The 22,688-nt window shown below is 45.7% G+C and overlaps 1 protein-coding gene across 7 annotated transcripts in view; it reads left to right on the forward strand.

Moving 5' to 3' along the window:
* Window positions 1–22,688, forward strand: part of PIK3CD (phosphatidylinositol-4,5-bisphosphate 3-kinase catalytic subunit delta) — a 49,893-nt gene that overhangs the window by 9,501 nt on the left and 17,704 nt on the right. For 2 of the 7 annotated variants that reach the window (XR_012590128.1, XM_074609426.1), the window contains exons 1-4: window positions 12,087–12,167; window positions 20,136–20,209; window positions 20,572–20,735; window positions 22,216–22,444. Coding sequence is in view for 6 of the 7 variants with exons in the window: in XM_074609426.1 (XP_074465527.1) it covers window positions 20,595–20,735; window positions 22,216–22,444 (370 nt within the window). In the remaining variant the exon portion in view is untranslated. Of the gene's footprint in view, window positions 1–12,086; window positions 12,168–19,418; window positions 19,562–20,135; window positions 20,210–20,571; window positions 20,736–22,215; window positions 22,445–22,688 lie in introns of those variants that run through there. The other 5 variants (XM_074609421.1, XM_074609422.1, XM_074609423.1 and 2 more) reach the window with 5 other exon arrangements.

The following is a 22,688-nucleotide window of genomic DNA, read 5'->3' on the forward strand; positions in this document are numbered from 1 at the left end:
TTCAAGAACAGAAAGCAGTGCTAGCCTCTGTTCCCCCGCTGCTGCACATGACCTCCCAACACAAGCAGAGTGCCCCCGAGTAAGCAGCAGCAATCAATAAAGCATTGAAGGAAGAGAAGAACGCTAAATAAATAATGTGCATGGAGGAATAGTCAGGGCATGACCTGTTAGGGCTGAATGGTGTGTAAGTGGGTGCTGTGTGGCTCGGGGTGTAATGGCACGACATTAAAAGCCCATATGGCATCATCAGGAGCTCTGTGTTTTCAGAGGGCATTTGTCTGGCTCCAGGGTGGGAGCTAGTAAAAGAGACAAGTGTGACAGTCTGGGAAATGGCACAGAAAGAGAAATGCTTCTGTAAAAGGAGAAGTCTGAGGAGGAGGAAGGATGTATTTTTACTGTCAGAGGGCTTGTGAATTTCGTTTCGTTTTGCCACCAAAGGAATCACATGTGTAGTAGCTAGGTATATTTTTGTTGGGGGCTTTTAGGGGTGTGGAGGAAATGTCTTTAAAGGCCCCTTTTCTTTGTGAACTTTTCTTTAGAGAGTTGAGCAAGCCTCTTTGGCTCCCCAGAGTGTGTCCCAAAGGAACCTGACGGGTGAGCAGGTGGGTGGTGTGTGGTCACCAGAGAAGCAGATGGGAAACGCTGCCATTAGGGGTTCACTAGCCATGTGTCTGCAGGCGGCTGGTTAACCTGTTGGACATGTGACTGGCGAGCCACACATTTGGCAAGCAGATAATCACAGGCATTGTCAGTCATGTTTGCCCAAGACATTTGCTGATACAGTTTGCAATTTTGCAGGCTATGTGCATCCACACTGTGGTGATGATGGTGGGATGGCCCGCTTGCAAAGTATGGCAGGCTTCATGCTACAGGCAGTTCAGTCCCTGTAAGCTCTTTGGAGGGTATTGAAGCCAGTGCTTCCCTGCAAAACATCTACCTCAAGACCTGGCATCTCTGACCTCTCGAAGCAAAGCAAGTTTCCCGCTGTTCCCCATCGCGAGAGAGCTGCTCTTTGGCTGAGAAAATAAGTTTGAAATGGGATGGTAAAGAGACACTATTTGCTGACACTAACGTAAATTGAATAGTTCCCGTTTCTGGTTTCTTGTTGCTAATTCTTTCAAAACTTTTCTTTCTAGAAGTAAGGTTTTATGGTCAGGTCATTGGAAACAAACTAGATCCCCTCTTGTGGTATTCTAGCAAATGGCTGTGTTTGGTCTATGTTTTCAAGTGGTTTCTACGTTTCTTTGTATCTCCAATGGGAACTCCAGACCATTTCATTCTCAAAGTCACGCAAATCAGCGTGGCTTGGCAGTGTGCTTTGGCAATATTACTGTCCTGTACGTAATAGCACGTACCTATGAAGCTGGTGCTTATTTATGTATTGAAAGAGGTTGCACAGATTTCACTAAATTTTTACGTTAAATTTCCAAGCCTAATTCTGAAAGCATTGCTTTGCCAAAGTTGTGCGTGAATTCAGTGGCACAATCCATCTCCTTTTTGACCATGGTGTGCCCCTGGTTTCTTCCTGTAGGCGTCTGAGCATCATGCCTCTTGCTGCCCGGGAGCTCTGCTGACTGTGTGTGTCTGTTACTGGCCTCTCCTTCCCCCCGTCATTTTCTCATTTTATCCAGGAGACTTTGCTCTCTGTCTTTCTACCCGCGGCCTTTAGAAAAAGAGTAAATTGAAAATCTGGCTCCTGGCTGTAGCTAATTTACACCAGTCACTCAAAACACTAAACAGAAACTGAGCAGGAGGAAGGAAATGAGAGGTTGAGGTTTTTTCTGTTGCAGGTAACAAGGAAATAAAATAGGAAATTCAACGCAAAGTTGTCATCTTGATGAACCCCTACCAGCACCAAAGGCTGCAGGTGTTTATGGCTGCTTTTGTTTGTTTAATTATTCCTCTTAGTGTCAGGGTAAGGCTGGACTTAAGGTCTTCATGATGGTGCAGAACAGGCTTACAGCAGAGACAATTTAGAAAAGGGAGTCTGGATAAGACTGAAATTTTTTGTGTTTAAAAGAGATGGGGGATGAGTTACTGCGTGCTTGTCATGCTAATACAGAAGCTGGCTATTGAGGACCTAGTGGAAATAAAGTTGTGTCACATTCAGTCTCAGATCTTTACAATTTTCCAGCCAAGTGACTGAGCAGTTGTACACGCAAGGGTGTGTAAGCTGGGGTAATTTGTGTTAATTGCTGTCCTTCTGTTAAAATGGAAAGATCGCTTAGGTGAAGCCTCAGCTACAGCATTACTCAGGTCTTTAAAACATAGAAATATGAAAATAGACTGCAAACTCTTCTATAAGCAATTAAGACTGCACATGGAAACTGCCATAATTCAATAATAATTAATGTTTACCAATACGGACAGTTTTACTATCTGTTTAGGAGCAGATGACTTATTTAATGTGCTAGACTCGGCTAAAGCACCAGTTAAATGAGTGGAACTTTATGGAAAGCTTATACTATGAAAATAATAGGAAAAAGATATTCCATTTTTTTTCTCTGTTGGGCTATCCCAAAATGTTGCTTCTACGAATAAGGATGAAGGAGATTTTTAAACCCCTTTTTAGGGTCCAAGAGCCCCAGGGCTCTGGAATGTCCATTGTGAGGACAGTCAGCACGGTGGTTTGTATGCTGGCTTTGCGCGGGGCAGATCTGGGAGCAGATTTGCTGCTCTGGTCCAGACCCCGTGTACCCCTGTGTTGGAGAGTTGCTTGGTCTTCCTGGGCTTTAATTTGCCAATCAAGGAGGAAAAAACCAGCACTGAACTATGAGGAAAAAATGTAGAAGAGTGTAAAATTCCATTGAACGAGCTACCCAGGTCTCTTAGAGAAAGAAAATGTTACTGCGACTCTGTTTTTCACCAACCCAAGTTAATAATACTGGTCTCAGCATCATTGGGTAGCAGATCTGTGAGTATCATACAAATCAGTTTGGTACAGTGTCAGTTGTTGTAATTTGCAAATCACATTGCAAATGCTGATCTCTGAAGTGATCCAATACTAAATGTTGCTGTTCCTGCTGTCCCGAAAGGGAAATTGAGGCAGCGAGTTTGTAGCATGGCCAGTGCCGTGGCAGGGTAAGACCTGCACAAATCCTTTGAGGCAGCAAATTTAACTGCTTGAGGTGTGAGGGGAGACCCAACCTTACTCAAATCCTGGCTGCTGCCACATTTTACATGAAGATATAGTAATAGTAAACAATGAAGCTTTTTATTTTGTTTTGAGGCACACTCACCCTTGTAGCACATAGTGTAAGTGCTTAACATAGTTAATACTTGCTCAGTCCAGTTTCCCAGTCCTAGTTCTGTTTAGGCTGGCTGGAATGTTTGCTTCTGTGGAATACATCTTCTTTTCTTTGTAAGTATTTTTAAAGACTTAATGAAAACAAACATTATCTATTTCTGGACCAAAATTTGAGGACAAAAATTTTGCACTTTCCTGCTACCGAAAAGAGTTTGTTTTTCCTTCAACACTGTTCCCAGGGTAAAAGTTGTAGTTTTACCTCCAGCTATGTAAATGATTCTTCATCGGTATGTGTCAAGTGGAAAGTCCCCTGTTCACAAATGGAAATTTTACTCTGGTAACAGTAAAAGTAATAATTTTCTTTCAGCCAAACCATCTCTCATTTTAGAAAAAAAGAAAAAAAAAAAAAATCCCTTCACATTCCTTTTCTCCTTGTTGTCATTGATGACTCATGCAGTGGCGTTCGCTACTTATTTCTGACCCTTAAATGATTTTTCAGGTGGCTGCTAAAAAATTCTTAAAGCATTTGTCACTGGCATCTGCCTCATTTTGTAACATGATAACATATATTGTTTTTTATACAGAGAGTGTATTTATTTGGGTTCCGAATGTTGCTTAGTTTGGAATACACACTTTAAACATCAAATGAAATGAAACAAACAAAAACCACCCAAATATAACAAACTCATGAGTTTGTGCAAAATATTTAGTGCAGGCAGGCACCTGCATCTGTCTGTCTTCAGTGTGCAGACAGCCACCCACACAAAAGTTTGCAAGATCCGGTCTTACTGGAAACAATTAATACAGACCCCCAAAATTCCCAACCTGGATGAAGGACTTTTTTTTTTTTTTAGTGCTGAGATCTAGTTTTATATTTTTTGAGAACCCAATGCTCATGTGAACTTAAAGTGTACTTCTGAGGGTGGGAAAACTGGGTGCTGCTTTTCTTCTGGTAGCAAAGAAAAGGATCCAGAATCCCCTAACAGTAATTTCAAGATTAAATAACGTGGTTTAGTTAAATAGGCGGTTACAACTCATAATGGAAACCTATGGTTTTATAGATCATTCACTTTCTGCAAAAAGAAGTACTCCCAAGAAATGGTATCGCAAAAAAATGAGAGGAAATTGTTTGTCCCTCCTGAAGAACCAATAGTCAGAAAAGGGATGTAGCTTCTGTCCATTTGTATTTGTCATTCTTTGTTTTTGTATCAAAAAACCACCTTCAACAGAAGTGGGTTTTTGAGAGGCAGTGGGGAAGTGCTGTGTGTATGTATGCAATTGTATTTTGAAGTGATGAAGAAGTAAACAATATTCTGTGTTGAAACACTGATGCTTTGAACTTCTGTGGCACCACCAGTTAAAGCCCTCAAATGACTTGTACAAACAGCAAAGCCTCATAAAATGCCCTGTGAAACACGGAAGTAATATTCTCTGTATTCCGCACACAGAGAAACAGGTGAAACGACTTATTAAAGGCCACGGCATCAGATCCAGTATGAGGAGTAAAACCTGAGTACCTTACTCCAGGTCCTGTCCTTGAAAGCATGAAGTTTTGGGTTTTCAGAGCAGCGTGTGTAATTTTGGTGGGGGATTTTGTTGGCATTGGTTTAGTTTTGTGTTTTTTCCCCAAACCGTTTTGTCTTACGTTTTTGCAATCAGCAACTCAAACTGTATCCCTGACATAGCAGTAGCTTCACGTATCTTGCAGAACTGGGTCAGTAGCATCTCCTCCCATCTACCATTTGACTAATACCTTCCACTCTGTTCTCTGGGATGGTGTGCTGCTTGCAACACTAACAATTAAGAGAACTTGCTTTTTCCTTAACGCAATACTTTGGCAAGGGCAGGGGTTGTAACTTTGAAATTCTGATGAAGAAATAACTGAGGAGGTATCAAACGAAGGCTCCTGGTTCATTTTGATAACCTCCTAAGGAGAACTGCCTCCAGGGATTTTTCTGCTTTAGAAGTCCTGTGATGTTGCTGATGATCAAGATAGGAATCTCAGCTGCTTGCTGCAGCTAACTCAGGTCAGTTCTTGTTGCTTATTTTTCCTCTGCAGACATTTATGGGGAAATCATGAAGGAATGCATTGTTCTCAAGTCTACGATATCCTTCATTTAAATGTGTAGTCACACAAATAAAACAGCATTTTTTTATCTGGGCAAGGACACCAAAGTACACGGTTCTGGCCTTCAGCAAGAGAGCTGAGTATCTTTGCCATCATTCTCCCTTCTCTCTGTCGTCCAGGGTCCCAGGCTTGACGCTATTTCAGAGGCTCCTTGAACCAACAGGCTGCTCAGGTCCTTGAATCCCTCCCCCTAATAATTCACCATCAGCTCCTATACAGTTCATAGAAAGATTTCACTTAATGAGTTTTTTGTTTGAATGCATGTCCACCAAACGAAGAGAAAAATGTGCTGAGGCTTTGTCACGGTTTTCTTCTCTGAAATATCTCTTGTGACAATATCAACAAGCAAACTGTGGCCTTGTTCTTGAAAGAAAAACAATTTGTGTTGTAACCACTGTGCACTCAGCTGTCCCAGAGTCCAGGCTACGAAATAACTGCTGCATTTTTCTTCAGAGAAATATCCTCCTTCTGGGAAGGTTGCTTGAGCATAGATGAAGAATAGGAGAAAAAACAATGCTGAAACAGATGCTGGTTAAGGATGTGTGCTTCGGGATGTGACAAGTTGGCAGGGCGAGGCTGTGGTCAGCCCAGGGCAGCAGAGAGCTGGATGCTTGGTGTCCCTGTACCTGTGGTCCTCCCAGGGTAATGCAGCCCATACTGGGTAAAGCTGGTAAATATGCCTTTGACCCTTTGGGTTTTCTTCCCCTAAATATTCTTGCCTGGTGTTTGTCCCCTGCCTTGCCCTTTGCAGGGGACATGCCATTTTTGTGGGACTTGAGCTGGGAGAAAGTGGAACCTGAGGTGTGTGATAGTGACCTCTTGAGAGAGGTGGTAGTTTTAGTCTTCATTTTAAGAAGGTGTTGTGGTGAATTTCTCCTCTCAGTCTTATTCAACACAGCCTCTTACTACTTTCTGTTCTCTCCTGAGACCCGTGTCAGGGGCTACTGCTCTGCAATCCTTGCACCACTGGCTGCAGCAAATCCGTATTTCCTGACTGCCCTTCTCTGCCTGGGGAGATTCTGTTTGTGCCCTCGCAGCCTTCTTCCTTGCCCTTCCTCAGCCCTGTCAGGAGCCCGCCTTATCATAGGAACTGTGGGATCACCTTCCTTGCAGATCTTTCCTGGATGGTCATTGTCCATCATCTCTTTACATTTCCACCAGTCACGGGCCCCAATGCACTTGCTGTCCTTTGCCCAGTCACCTCCCAACCTGCTGGAATTATTCTGGACCTAACTGGATTTTCGAGTCACCATTTCAATGGAAGTCACCATTTCAATGGAAGTCACCATTTCCCCAACGGAATTCTGGGCTGCATAGGGAAGAGCGTGTCCAGCAGGTCAAGGGAGGTCATTCTCCCCCTCTACTCTGCACTGGTGAGGCCACAACTGGAATACCATGTCCAGTTCTGGGCTCCCCAGTTCAAGAGAGACAGGGAACTACTGGAGAGAGTCCAGCATAGAGCAACAAAGATGATTGAGGGATCTACCTTATGAGGAAAGGCTGAGAGAGCTGGGACTCTTTAGCCTGGAGAAGAGAAGGCTGAGGGGAGACCTTATTAATGTCTGCAAGTATCTAAAGGGTGGGTTTAAGGAGGATGGAGCCATATTCTTTTCAGTGGTTCCCAGTAACAGGACGAGGGGTAACGGGCACAAGCTGGAACATAGGAAGTTTCGATCAAATATGAGAAAAAATGTCTTTACGGTGAGGGTGACAGAGCACTGGAACAGGCTGCCCAGGGAGGGTGTGGAGTCCCCTTCTCTGGAGACTTTCAAGATCCGCCTGGATGCAGTCCTGAGTAATGTGCTCTGGGCAATCCTGCTTTAGCAGGGGAGTTGGGCTAGACGATCTCTAGATGTTCCTTGCAGCTCTGAAAAAATTCCATTATTTCCTCCACATTTCTTCTTCTTCTTCTCGTCACTGAATATATAGATGTTCTAAGTTTACATTACACTAAAAAACAATTCCTTTTTTGAGGACTCCAGAGATGTAACCTGATTTTTCTACCAGCCCCCTATGTAACTTCTGGCCAATTCATTTCTGTGCCTTGGTTTTCTTGTGTGTCAAGGAGGAAAAGCTTGGGTATGCAGATTTTACAGTACATACTATTTAAGTTTTTTAAGCAGTACAAATGAAAGTGTATATGTTCTGAATATATTAACATTTATTATTTATTAGTAGTAGTGCTATATTCCTATCAAACAGGAATTTATGTCAAGTTAGGTTGGTGCTGTTGCACTCCCAGTGCTAGATCAGGGCTTGGTTTCCCTGGCATGAGTGTTTGCTTTGATAATACTTCTGGCTAGTTGAGCAGTTTGTGCATGTTATCTCCAATGCCCTACCATACCGCTGACTGCTGTATGAATAATCATGTGGGGCTTGACATTAAAATTGTGAATTCATATCTGAATTTCCCTGACAAAGTTTAGGAGGTTTTGGATCTGCAGTTGGTTTAGATTAGTCAACGCTTTCCTCGGAGCACTAGCACTGATTTTCAAAGTGATGAAGGTCTAGTCTTCCCTTTTACGTTGTGTTCTACTTGAATAAGCATTCGTAAAATACAGCAGTATTAAGGTCGTTGTAATTGATAAGGCTGTGGCAGCTCTGGCTATTTGAAGATGGAGAGGTGGAAAGTTCAAAATATGAAAATGAATGTGTACAGCAGTTGGAGGCTGTAAGGTGCAGTTAAAATCCTTTGTATAGTTTATCCTAATATCCTGACTTCGCTTCAGTGTGCACATTGCTTGCTTGCAAGAGAGCCTAGATGCCCCAAATATATATATGTGTTTAAAAACATCCCAATAAAGAATGAAAATCCTGTAGCTGTGCAGCATTATGCTGTAGCATGGAGATCCTTCGTTTAAGATGCAAAAAAGAAACAGTGATCTTCAAATCTTGAAGTACTGTTGGGTTTGGGCATGGCCATTTCTCAGGGAAGGGTGTACCCTGGGGCTGTACTTGCAGAGATGAGCTCTGCTGCTCACCTCCGCAATAGATGCTGTGGATCAGTGCTGTACGCTTCATGCGGCTGGGATCCTATTTCAGATCTTGTTGCCAAAAAACCCTCTTTTGACTTTTAAATAAGAGCGAGTTACCAGCCGTATTTGCAGACCAACTGCATAGCTGAAGCAAAAACGCGGTTTCCCGCCTGTTGGGTAGTGTTAACCACATGGAGCAAATAGTTTCAGCTCTCCTAAAACTGCTCTGGCTTCCTGTTTGCTTTGTGGTGCAATTAGATGCGGTGAGTTTGGGGGTGGTTTTTTGTTTGTTTGTTTTTGTTTACCCCATACCCCAGTAAGTGGAGGATGAGAGAGGGCAGCTTCTAGCCTTGTCTGTAGAAGTGGCGAATACAGCTTCACAAATGTTACTATTTACTAAAATTGCCAACATCTATTTGGCTTGGGACCTAGGAGGGCAGGCATGATGTTTTTCTCTCCAGGTGCCCCACTGGCAGTTGAAAGTGTTCTTGCCAGGCAGTCCTGTAAATACCAAGGCACTGTGGTTACATTACTTGCTTGTTGTCATCCTCTTCCTCTTTCTCCCCTGTTCCTTTTTCCTCCAAAAGCTGACTAGCCATCTTATCTAGGCTATGAACATTGGCCAAATTTCTCATGCAGCAAACTGGTGTAGAGAAGGGAAGGGAGTTGGCTGGCTGCTGTACGGCCAGTGTTTCCAACCACATCCATTGTGTAAAGGGATGCCAAGGCGTTAAGGAGATGTGCAACAATGGTGCACCGGGAGCAGCGAAGAGAGGAAACTACCTGAAAAAAAATGTGAGGATAAATGCCAAGAGGTGGAGCTATGAAAGACTGATAAGTAAGACTACAGGTTCAAAATAATCTTTGTTGAAGAAAAGGGGCATAAAAGGAAGGTATTCGTGTGAGTAGTCATTGTAACTGAGGTATAGCGTAAAGATGAAAAGAAAATCGCATTTTAGATTTGGCTTTGGTAAATATATAATAGACAGCAGCCCTTTACGCTAGCCAAGCACTGCAGGATGTTTATCCCCATCTGCAGGGAGTTTCTCCTCTCTCCTGTGAGCTCTGGGCACTCCTCGTCCTGCAAAAACTTGTACCCTTAGCCAGCACTGTGTGACGCAGAATGCCTGAAAAGTCGTCATCCCCTTTCTCCTGTCTATTTGTCTTTCTGCTGTCTACAGTTGACTTTCAGTTGCTTTTTCCCTTCCCTACAGTTTCTGTTGTCCAATTTCTCACAGGCCATGTGGGCAAATGTCCTATAAGTGTTTGGTACAGTCCTATATGTGAAATTTGGAGATGATGAATAGAAAAGCTGTTGAAAAGGAAAAAAAAAAAAAGCAGAACAGAAACCAGAATTCCTGTAAACAGTCTGTTAAAAATATCTTCAACACATGTCAGGGCCGATGATTTAAAATAGACAGTTCTGAGCTTTAAAAGGTCACATTAAGACGTGATAGTAGATTCAAATAGAGTTGAAGAACGAATGTTTCAGCAGTCACATTTTGTACTGATGGTAAGATATCCATGTTGCCAACTAATAATGTTCAGGGAAAAAAATGAGTCAGATTGCAAGAATAATGAGCTTTTCTTGGATTATAACATGGAAGAAAAGGAATTTATACCTTAATCACATGCCTCCAGCAGTAGAAGCTTTAGGAAAAATGGTGATTCTGGGAGTCATAAAATTGCAGGAGCAGTCGGGGCAACGCACTAACCATGTCCTATACCAAGATTGTTTGTTTCCATGTGTGGGAGTGAAATAATGAAAAGCACAAATCCAGGTTCATAGTCTCTTATTATTCGTGACCCAAAGTGTAGTGGGCACTTCTCAAGTGCAAGAGGAGATAGGTGAAAAGAGAGATTTTTTCAAATGAGCAAATGGTCTTTGGATATCTAATTGCTGCTGAAAATTTAATGAGACTGAGGAGAGTGATTGTCTTTGAACACTGGGAACATTTCTTATCCCCATCTGCTGCTTCTTTGGAACCACTAATTTCCTGTGACGAGTCAGAGCGATGCTCTGTGCAAAAGAGTGGTAGGAGCCTCACAGAGTGTCTGAGAAGTGGCTGGCCCTTGGGATACCTTGGGGCGCTGGTGGGATGATGGGCCCTGGCACAACGGTTTGGTGCCTGGGTGGGTTTCCCTCTGCAACAGGTTGGGGGAGGAAAAAAAAACCAGGCAGATAGCCTGTGTGTCCCAGGTACCCACTATGTAAAGGTGTCTTTGTTCCTCTCTCCCCATCGTGAGCAGGTGTGAGTGAAACACCAGGCGTGTTACAACCCATTGCTACCCCAGTCCTACTGCGGGCATCTCGCCTGCCTTGGAGGCATTTCTTCTTGTCCCCAGAGTCACTTGACTCTCCTTTGGGATCTGGGGTCCTCCCCATCCTTAAGGCACAAGAGTTTTCCAGATGGAGAAAGGACAATTGTGTGACTGAGGTTGTCGAAGGAGCCCTTGCCAGGAAAGGAGCGAATCCCAAACGATTTTAAATCTCCTATGTGAGTAGTTTTGCACATACACGTGGATTTAGGGCCTACCTTCAGCATTGTCTCCTATAGTTTGTCCTTCAACTCTGGCAGTAATGGGGCTGTCATCTGGTGTTACCAACGGTGTGTCCCTGCTGCACACACCATGTCAGCTGCCTGAGGACGGTGGCAGCTGTGTAACGCTTCGGACGTTTTCTGTGCTTGGCTGCCAGGACTGATTTCTCCTGGGGGCGTTGCATGCCCTGTTGTGTGTCTTCTTGTGCACGAGGCTGCACCAACCAGTGCTCCACGGATTACTGGTGTGCAACACACAGCTGGGGTGACCTGTGTGTGACAGAGGGGGACTGCTGGGCAGTGATGGATTACCTGGGGCACAGTGACATCCCTGCTGCAGCGTTACTGGTGCATGACGCACAACCGCAGCTGTAGTTACTGGGGCCCAGTGCAGAAGGACTGGTGCAGGACCAGTGGTGCGCGATGCACAGCTGGTGCCCAGTGCGGGATAAGTGGTGTGCAGAGTGGTATGGTTTGAAGAATCCACAACAACTTATTGTCATTTAGACAATTATTCTATCACTGGAATGACCCACACACACCTGGGAAGTGGAATCAGGAAAAAACAAGGAAATCCAAGGGTTGAAATATAAACAGATTTAATAGAATAAGACAAAATAAATAACATTAATAATACTAAAGAACCAATATTGGTCAGATACCAATATAAAATACACGAGGGTCATACTCGGCCCATTCCCCCAGCAGAAGCTGTGCACTCCCAGCAGGGACAGCCCGTGTGCGACACTGCGAGAGCTGTGGCTTTGGGAGGAAGCGAAGGGCGAAGGGCTCTGGCACCGGAGCAAGGAGTTCTCGGGATCACAGCCATCATATAAAGAGAGAGAACTTCTCAGCAAACTTTCTAAATTATACTGAATGTGAAGTTCAGGGTATGAAATAACCCTGTTGGCAGCTTGGGTCAAGTGCTCCTCCTTGTCCCTGCACCTGGAGAGCTCAAAAACACTGAGACCTTGAAACCCGCACACCAGAGCTGGCTATACAATAAATATTTTCACCAATTCAGACACTAGAGCCTCCTAAAAGTGCTGTTTTCCCAAGCAGTAGGAGAGACTCTCGGTAAAATCACTGAGATGAATTACCCCCGAGCCAGGACGCCGGGTTACCGGTGGGCCGCGCGCTGGGCGGGGCGTGCGGCACTTTGCAGACGGTGCCCGACGCCCGGGCCGCGGGCGGCCCCTTTGCAGACGGTGCCTGGGCGGGGCCGGGCCGGCAGCGCGGGAGCCCAGTGCGGCCGCCGCCGCGGGCCGGCACCGCAGGTGAGACACCGGGAACGGCGCCGGGACCGGGGGAACGGCGCTGGGGGAGCATCAGCGGGGCCCCGCCGGAGGGGCGAGCGCCTGCCCCTCCCGCTGCCGAGGGGTGGGGGTTCGCGCTGCGTCTGGTCTCCGCGCCGTTTGCGGCAAATCCGAATCGCTCCTCGGGCTCCTCTAACAAACTGTATTTATGAAAATGGGGTGTTTTAGGAGTCGGTAATCGGCGGGCAGGAGGTGGGTTTTTGTGGGGTCAGGCCTGGACGCCGTGCCCCCCCGCAGGAGATGTGCTGTGCTCCTCCCGGTCTGCGAGGCGGGCGGATGGCAGCCGTCCTTGTTTGGCCAGGAATTGGGTGGCACCCACTCGTGTCACCTGCGGACCGACTCCGCGGGGTGCTGGGGGGTTCTTGTCCTGCTGCAGTATCTCCCTGGTCCTTACCCGCAAGGTTTGGTACCTTGTCGCTGCGATTAAGAGTCACCCAGAGGTTGGCAAACACTTGGCAACATCTGGCCATCCTTTGGTGTCCGAGCTGTGCTGCTGAGGTTAGTCACCAACAGTGGTGTGTGTCTACTAGGGGTTGGCGTCTGATTGTGTGTTTTGGCAGGGCATGAGGAAGTCTTCCAAGAGCTTTTAACACCTAAGCACAGCGTGTTGTACGTGCTCGAGGTGGGAACCTGAAAGTAAAGAAAGTTGAATGTAGTGGTGGAGGGTCATTAGAAATGTATGGCTTATTTTTTTGTTTTCATCAGCAAGATGTGTTTGAATTTCTGGTATTGCCCACTCGTGGGAGCAGTTGAAAAAGACTAATTTCAGCAACCTTTTAGTTTATCACAACTTCCTCCAACTCCTAGGTTGTGCCCGTATTAGCAGTAACAACCGGAGCAGAAAGATCCCAAACCACCTTGCCAGCATTTAAGAATTGCGACATCCTCTGTGTGTGATATACTTGTGTATGAGAAAACTGAAACACAGAGGAGTTAGCTGTTTGAAGTCATGCATCAAACAATTGTGAGAGTTAGGAATGGAACTTTGCAAGTTGTCAGTTTTCAAGCTCTTGCTTTGACCACTAAATACAGTTTCCCACTAGATGTTTCCTCAGACAGCACTAAGGAACTTGCCTAAAAGGCTGCTTGAAAGTTTCCACCAGAGCAAGGTTCTCAGGTCCTCCCATCAGATGCTTTTCTTACTCCCTGATGTTTCCTCTGCCTCTCTCTAATGATACTGTTTTACTTCCAGAATGAGGTATGGCGTTACATTTCCATTTCTCTTTAATTGCTTTACCTGAGTGTCGCTTTTCCTCCCTCTGGCTATTACTTGTGGTTGGATGTAAGGTCCTGCTGAGCTTGAATGATGGTATATCACTCTGATGCTCTTTCTCTAGCTGCTCTGGAGCTGGGAGCCCCACAGAACTGCAGCCTGGTTTTATCGCCACGTTTACGTTCTGCTTTCCTATCTGTTTCCTTGCTGACAACCCCTTTCATCATCAGCCCTGCACACAAACAAGGTTAGCTCCAGTTCAGATTGCATTAGTGTAGTTCTGCTTCCCATTACTTTTCTCTGTTTTACGGGGGTGTGCATGTGTAAGGCGGGGCTTTGAGCAATGTAAATGCTCAAAGTGAAGGAGCCTTTATTTCATCAAGGGAAGGGCACAAGCCAAGGGATGCTTTGGATCCAGTGGTTGTTCAAAGCTTGATCCTTGTAGTCTCCACATAGCTACAACGCTTCCTTGAAAGGTGGAAAAATCCATTGTTCTCTGCTAACATTTTGATGTGTGGAAGGTGCTGATTTTGGTACATAAATGCTGGTTTATATCAGCCCCTCTGGTCAAGAAGGGGATGCTCTGTAGTGTTTTAGAGGCCTGAAAAGTTAGGAGTGTGCATTTTCATCCCTTGCCCAGTCATTCTGGGCAGATTCCATTGTATGTCTACCTTGAACTAATGGTTTGTGTAAGCAGTAAAGTAAAGCAAGTAAAGGTGATTAATTAGGTGCTTAGAAATCTCTAATAAAAGGCGTTATCGAACCAATGTAACTATGTGTCCACTATGTAAGGTTGGATGAACAAACTACTGTTGAAAAAATGAATGAATGGGTGCAGGGAATTGTGTGGCAGGATATATGAGATCAATGTACAAAACAGAATCTGATAAGACGCAAAAACCTTTATTTGATTTTTACATTTGGTAGATGTAGAAGTCTTATTACGGTAAACTAAATGAAGGAGATTAGAATATTCTAAACTAGGGTTTGAAATGAACCCTGAAGATACAAAAGCGTTGATTTTAGGGGTTGTTCAGTACTTGAATGCCTCTCCACACCTTTTCATGGGTCCTGGTTTTTTCCTACGTAGTTTGTGGTCCAAATCTTACACTGGTGTATATGTGTGGAAGGAGGAACGAGAGAGAATTAGAGCTGTGGTGCAACTCAGGTCTATACTGAAGGTGCAACACTGTCAGGAACTGAAAGAGAGCAGTGATGACCTAACAGCACAGTTGGGACACCGACCTGTGTTTTACAGGAAGCTTAATGGAAGTTGTAAAGGAAACACTTTTGTTGACACAAGAGCAAAATCTATCCTATTAATTCCACATGCAAAATGAATGGTATTAGCAACCATCAAGAAGGTAGTAAAGCCATTCTGCTGGCACAAAAGGCTGCTGCTAGGTGGATGTCCAGGCTTGGAGTCACTCTTGGTGTCAGTCTGCAGGGGGTGGCTGTGAGTTCTCGGTCCAGCTTGCTGTGGATCCTGTAGGTTGGCTTGAGCATCGAGTTTGATCTGATGCATTGGAAGTCCATGCTCAGCTGGGACGGATGGGGCACAGCAGACACTTGCACGTCTGCGGGGTCCGTGCTCAGCTGGGACGGATGGGGCACAGCAGACACTCGCACCTCTGCGGGCCGGCAGTCCCTGAGGCTGTTTGTAGCACCTCTCACCAGCATGTGTTCATTTTTAGATGAATAAAGAGCCAGGTTGTCAGTACTTGTCAGCAGGCAGAGCTGCAGAGGCCATTCTTACTATGAGCTTCTGTTGGCTGCCTCCACATCACGGGACTGGAGCCTGAATCAGGATTTTTTACGTTACGCCGCAAGGGAAGCAGATACAGCATATTTTTCTGTGTGATTAAGTTAAGGGGCTGGCACCTGGTTGTGAGTATCCAGCTAGCCCTGCAAGGGGGGAGTAGCCCTACAAAACTCCCACGTACAGTCACAGTTTGATTTGCTTCCGTGTCTCTGGAGGCAGGCTTACCTGCTGCGGGAGTTTTCCCAGTCTGTTCCTGGAGGGGAATTTGTGGGTTAATTTCACAGTCTGTCAATGCTCAAATGACTCGTGTACAGTGGACCTGTTTTATTTACTCCGTGACCCCCACCAAAAAAGCAAGCCCAAGGTTAAAACACCTCCAGAACACTCACTGAAGTGGGTCTGCGCCTGTGAAAGCTTGGGGTTGGTTCAAACCTGCCAAGTGTATTGATTGTGTGGTAAAGACATGTCAAACGTGTGTACATAAAAATTCCCGTGGTGTCCTCCCCCAGCTAGGCTGATGCCTGCAACGAAAGTGACTTCCTGCTGTCTCCCACGCAGCACGCATCACCTGTGAGCTCTGCGCCACTCGTTTCTTATGAACTTGAAAGGTATTTTTGTAGTCCTGGGGTTTAGTAATTTTGTAATCTGTTTGTGGGCGTTAGAGCTTCCGTGTCTGTCTAACGCTGCAGCCTCACAGAGGTTTGTGGAACACTACTCCATGTGTGATCTTGCTAGCTTGCTGCTTTTTTTTTTCTCTTTCCCCCTCTCAATAGCAGTTGTATGTTGTAAACACCAGAGCTGCGGTTGATAAACTGCATCAGAGGAGATTTGTGTTAGTGTGTTTTGTGTTGACTGCTGGGCTTGTTAAATACTGAGTGGGTAATTTCCAATGTGTCTGTTACACTCTGCATAAATTTGCCTTTATGTGCAACTATGTATTCCTCAGGGTGTGTGAACTCAAAACATATGCTCCCTCCTATTACCGATGTTGTGCCTACATTCATTATATGGCGTCCAGTAACACTGGGGTTTTATGTTCTGTCCTGGCAGGCTGGTGCATGGACTAGTCCCATGTGCATATCAGCTTTGCCTTGGTCATCTCTGCTCTTTGGGGAGAAATATGTGTTTATTGCCCTCACACTAATTAATGTAAGGGGAAACCTTACAGAAGTCAAAGCAGTCTGCAGCTTTCCTGCAGAATAATGAAAGGAGGCAAAGAGGGGAGAGGAAGTTGAGGATTTGCCTTCATCTGAAACCTGGGATTTTATCTCATGGTTATTTTTCTCCACCTCTCTTTCTGCCCAGTGATTAAGAGGGCATTGTAAAATGGGTTCGATGCCCATATGAGTCTCAGCAAGGAAGGGGTTAGTACCAATGGATGCGTCTTTCCTGACTGCTCCCCTAGGAAATGACTCCATGTCTCAAAATTACCGAGGGATTATGTTGTCCGCTACAGGGAGGTTTTGCAGCTGACTGGGCTGGTCTGAACCAGAGGCAGGGGTCAGTGTGGAGTGGGTCCCTGTTTATTTCATTCCTGGTTTCCTGAGAAAGTCTATCTTGCACAGATTTTTACTTTCCCTTTACAAAAATATTCTACAGAGAAGAAACACATGTGAAAAGGGGAGTACACTTGAATTCTCTGGGAATTGTGGGGAATAGCTTTGTGTTTGGACCCATGGAAATCTATTGTTGGGCTTGTGCTTGATGCTTTGGGACCTGCCTTGTGTGACAGCATGCTTTTCTCTTCCTCTTACGTGCTCTGAGAAGACCAAAGTGATGCTGAGCTCTGCAGTTCAAGAGCTTGTTTATCCGCAGGCTGATGAAGCAGCTGTGATGGCCCCATGCAGATGGTAGTCACAGCCCATGCCATATGCCAGACAGTCCACACGCTGCTTATCCCACTGCTGGGGTCTCCCGTTGGGTTGGGGCTGGTGGCTCCTCACATCTTCTTAGCAAGATCTGAGGTTCCCATCAAGCGTGCTTGCTGGTTCTGGGAAAAGACCTTCCATTACTGCCTCTCTGTGGTTCTTTCTTTGGGGCAGCTGGGGCCCTGCCCATCTTAGGAAACAACAGAATAATGTTTAGCCCGTGCAATACTCTTTCCTGGAGTCAGTACGCCTTCATGGCTTGTAGTCAGCCTTTACAGCACATGAGCTTGAGTGTCCTGCCCAAGCAAGTCCATATCATGGGGCAGTTTTTAGGCCAGGCTTGTGTACGAGCAGGGCCAGAGGAAAACTGCTGCCTGGGATGAATGACGTATTGGAGGCCCTGTGGTTTCCTCAAATATTCTATGCATACCTCTAGCTCGGGCTACATGAAGTTTGCAGAGCAATATACTTGACCTGCATGAGGGTCAGGTCTTTAGCTTGGGTGTACATGTCATTATGGCTTGTTTGCCTGGCTGGCCAGCCCTGAGGTCTGTCTCCCTTGGATGGTGTGTACGTACGTGCCAGCTGTAGACCAAGGGCTTTGTGTTCTGGCTCTCTGTTCTGCTCCTTAGCCCCTGGGGCGCCAGGCACCGCAGGCATCCCGTCCTGCTAAACTGTCTGGCAGAAGGCAGCAATGTGCCTGCCTTGCACTTGAAACAAGTGTTTGAGGGTTGTGGGAGATGTGGCTGGTGGGGGAGGAAGAAGTATTATAGGAAGATGTAGGTGGGGGAATGCGGAGGTACTCTAGCAAGATGTTTTGGGGTATATTGCAGTAGGAAGAGTGAGGACTGGAGGCGTCTTATGGTAGAGAGTAGGTAGCTACAGCACAGTGTTGATAAGCAGGAATCTTTGATAGCCTGTGTACCTGCTGGAGGTTGGTTCTGTGGGTTTGCATCCCACTAAAACACAAACTTACCTCTCACCCTTGCTTGCCCTAGCTTTGAGATATGCAAGTTGTACAGTAAACTAATTTCTGTCAAGTGTGGGTTGATTAACTTGAACCTCAGGCTACCAGACCTACAGGTCAGACCCTACTATAACATGGAATTTCTAACAATAATCTGTCTATCTACCAGGATGAAAGTCTGAGATGATGTTGGGGTTTTTGAAAATTGACAGCTGCAATGGGGAATTTTTAAAGACTGATGGAGTGAAAGATAACGAGTGTATCTCAAACAACCCCAGTAGCGTAAACCCTGACAAAAAGGAATGATGCTGCATTTGGCTGTTCACAAATAGCAAAATGACCCAGAGAAAAGGGAATTGTAATTACTCCCACTCATGAGGTTAAGATAGTGCAAGCAAGGTTACAGCCTGGAGAACTCTGTTCCGATTTCCCAAGGCAAAAGGGAAGATGAAAGTGGGGTGGTGCAGGAGTGTTAATCTGTGCAGAGCTTGCTTCATGTAAAAACTGTCACACTGGATCAGATTTAAGGTCCAACTAGTAGAGCATTCTGAATTTAGCAATGGGAAGGGGAGAGATGTCATAAATGAAGAGTTAGAGATCGTGCAAGTCCAGAGTTATTCTTCCTTTGGCGTATCCGCTCCAGGTTCTGTTGGAAAAATCCCTCCACATGGGGAGATAATCCATGAGTTTGGAAAGACAAGGTATTGAGCAACTTGAACTTGGCATTGTAGTGCTAATAACTTGGATAAGGTCATATCTGATGGGCTGTAGCATCAGGTAGAAATCCTCAGCAGAAGGAAGCAGTTCAGCCATTGTTATGTCTTCTGTCTCTGCTGGTCAGTAGAGTCCTGGTAGTTTGCTGCTTTTGTTGCCATTGGGAAAGGCTGAGGTAGCAGATATTCCAGAAACTTGCTGGCCTTAATGAGCAGAAGACGAGGCAAGCTTGTTTTCCTTTATTCAAACTTGTAAACCTTGCCTCCTCCCCTTTTTACTTCCCTCCCTCTTAAGGCACATGGGTGGTTTTGTGGTCTCTGTATCCGGTCTCTGTGTGATACAGCATGTACACTGAGGAAGCAGGACAGATAAAACATAGCTCATATTTCTGGGAATCCTTACCTCACTGCTGATGGGGAAGTGTTGTGCTCCCAGGCACTGCCAGATAAGATGCTGGGCTGCTTGTCACACTGAAGCATAGGCCTGGCTCACGAGAAGCTGCCAGCAGGACTTCAAGATTTGGGAGACCCCAATCTCCAGTAGCACGTTACTCAGTTTCTTTCTAAGTTTGTACTCTGTCTGACAGCTGCAAAGCCATATTTTAAGCTGTGAATGAGTAAATTTTACACTGGTTTCATGGGCTGAGGATAAGTGATACGGTTAGAATTGCTCAGGGCACGTGTAGGGCTGAATTTAGAATCAGCAAAGTGTTAGACTGGCAGGAGGCTGAAGCCTTGGTTTCCACAGCAGCTACGAGCCACGGCTGCGTGAGCACCCTCCGGGCTACACTACTGGCATGTTTCTCTGCTGTCCTGGTGGAAAAACTCTCTGGTAAGTGAGAGGGAATTTAGGTGAGCTGGTTTCTCTGCTGCGGTGGTTGAAGGGAGTTATCCATTTACCTGTCTCTTGCTAGGAGCTCCTGCTAACAGCTACAAGCTCCTCCTGCAGGTGGGGATGCCACACTCTGCTGCCTGTCGTCCGTGGAGGAAACTGGAGTTCTGTACTGCTGCAGTGTTTTGCTTCTGGCCAAATGGATGGAGCGGGGGAGTTTCTCTGACTTTGATGTTACATGTCTTTAAGAAAGAAACCCTACAATGGCCTTCTCCTGAATGCCTTTTGTTTTAGCTGTTCATGTGGGCACTTATGCTGTGTTTGAAAACAACACTTTGTACCTGATAGCGTTGAGATTCTTTTTCTCTTATTTGCCTTCTTTGGATGTACTGAGAATAAACTGAAAGTGAAAGGATGCAGATGGAATTAACAAACCCATTTTGATTGCCTCAGCCTTAAATTTCATTTTTCCTATACTTGTAGAGGGGGGATATACAGTAGAGTATTATTTGTTTGTGTGTAAAAGAATGCATGCATACTCAAAACTAGCAACACCTCTCTCTCCCTCCTGCAGACCGGAACTGAGCTCTGGAGAAACAAAGTGGAGGTTGGAGCATGTGGCCTGAGGATTGCCATGCAAAGCCAAGGGTAGGGACTCATTGTTGCCAGCTTCGTTGTAGATGAGCTACTGGGACAAGTGCCTGTGTTCTCAAGTGAAGATAATTCTTTAATTTCTTTGCCAAATACAGATGTAGATGTTAATCCCAGTCTAGAAGAGATTAAGAAAGGGTTGCATTGAAATAGAAGCAAACTCTAAATCAAGAATGCCTTTGTGTCTTAAAGGCACTGGACTGGAAATTTGACTAAGGTGTCTATTTTCCTGAGCTATAAGGATATGCTAACCTTCCTTTCTTTGGGTTCTTTTGCACGTTAATTTCTACAGAGCCCAGCACAGATCTGAGGAGATATTATATAGTCAACAGCAACAGACGTTTTTCCTTTTCTTGCAGGTGGTAGCCAAGAAGTGAGCAGGATGCCCCCAGGCATTTACTGCCCTATGGAATTCTGGTCCAAGGGGGAAAACCAAAACATCCAGGTGGACTTCCTGCTGCCCACAGGCATATACTTAAACCTCTCTGTGTCCTGCAATGCCAGCTTGGGCACCATCAAGCAGGTAACAGCCTCGTTCCACAGTCTTATCTGCAGTCTCCTGGAATGAGGAGTCTGTTCTTGGGGAGCACCTGGGGAAATGTGTTGGGTCTTAACTCAGTGCACGTTGGGTTTCTTCTGTGTTACTCTGAGACAGTTCCTTGTGACTCACTGTGAGAGCCCTTCCTTTGTGACAGCCTCTACAATCCACTAAACTCCACTGAGATTGCCAGCAACTGGGTGCTGGTGATGGTGCTTGGGCTCAGTTCTCTGGGTACTTGTCCATCCTTGGGGTAAGAATTAGAGTAATGATGGAGTGAGGGCAGATCTGCGTTGGCCACGCAGGGCTTGTGGGCTGTGTGGTCAATTACTGCTCGCCTGACTCAACTAGTCCCCACGCTGGGTTTTTCATTATGAAAGCTCTTGCGTATGCATAGGCAAGTAAGAAAACTCACCCCCAAATAGTCAAATACAAATGCTGGCTGATTCAAAGTATTCAGGATGCCAGCCCAGCCTTCTCTTGCCTCACAGAAACTGAATACTGAAAAATGGGACTGGTAATGATAGAGAAGACTTTTTTTTAGTGTTTCATTTGAGGAGTAAAATACTACAGTGAAACCACGTGTAAACAAAATGTAGTTGCTTCCTTGTTTCCCTGTGTGGGAAGCAGGACTAAGGGAGAGTGAAGGAAAACAGGGGAAAAGGTTTTCTCTGCGGCAGCAACCTGGCCTAGATGAGTCACAGATCACAAGGGACAGGAACACAGTGCCAGATAATTCTACATTTTCTCATGCTGCAATTTTCAGGTAAAAATACCCAAACCCAACCAAAAAGCCTGTAAGTAGAGCTGGTTGGTTCCTGCTGTGAAATTGCAGGTCTGTGTTTCACAGCCAGTAGGCAGGCTGGGTCAGAGCAGAGGCCCATCTGCTCCTGAGTTTTGTCTCCTATAGCAAGCGCTTAGGATGAGAGTGAAGAAATGCAATATGAACAGTCATGTGGAAGTGCCATCCACTGGGAGCCAAGGATCTCTGGGAACTGGGTAGTGTTGAGAAGACTTCAGAAAGTTCTTGGTTCCTGTCACAGATTTCATGTTACTGGGGGCAAGTTACTTAACCCAATTTGATTCCAGTGGCAGTAATACCTCTCTTTCACAAGGCAAGCAGTCGGCAGGTACTTAATGTGAGGAATTCAGGTAAGGGTTATTTAAATACTCAGGTTGAGGGATTTACTTTGCCTGAAACAAATGGTAAGCATGAAAAAGGGAAGTCAGTTAAAGACACTTGCAAATAAATCTACCCAGCAGTTCAGCATGAGTTGGAGCCACCAGAAGTGGCTGAAAAGCAGCCTGTGATTGCAGGCCTAGGAGTGCTGGGGGGAGGTTTGGCTGTGCATTCCCTTCGCTAAGGTGTGCATCTCGGGAGAGCGAGGTTGTGGGGCAGCGGTAAGAGGAAGACTAAGTTCTGGCAGCTCAGTGGTAGTTTCACCCTGCTGTTGGTCTGGCCTAGGTGGTGTGGAAGCATGCTCAGTATGAGCCGCTGTACCATATGCTCAGCGATCCCGAAGCCTATGTCTTCACGTGCATCAACCAGACAGCGGAACAGCAAGAGTTGGAGGATGAGCAACGGCGGCTTTGTGACATCCAGCCCTTCCTACCTGTACTGCGGCTCGTGGCTCGAGAAGGCGACAGAGTCAAGAAGGTGATTAACTCCCAGATCAGCCTGCTCATTGGAAAAGGTCAGTTCCCCCATTGTTGGTCTCGCCAGGAGGGTGGCAGCGGTGACAGGGCTGTGTAAGTGAAACGTGCTTCTGTCCCAGTCAGCCTGGCTGCGTGTGGAATAATGATGGAGCCCTGCTCATGCAGAAGATGGAATGAGCAAGTTCAAAATAAGCAAGATCCTCTGGTGGATCTGGTAAAGGAACAGTGTGTGTGCAGACCCAAAAAGGGCGATCTTTCCTGCTGGCAGAGGGCTACAGTAAT

This window comes from Larus michahellis, chromosome 16 (assembly GCF_964199755.1).
Source record: "Larus michahellis chromosome 16, bLarMic1.1, whole genome shotgun sequence".
NCBI lineage: Eukaryota > Metazoa > Chordata > Aves > Charadriiformes > Laridae > Larus > Larus michahellis.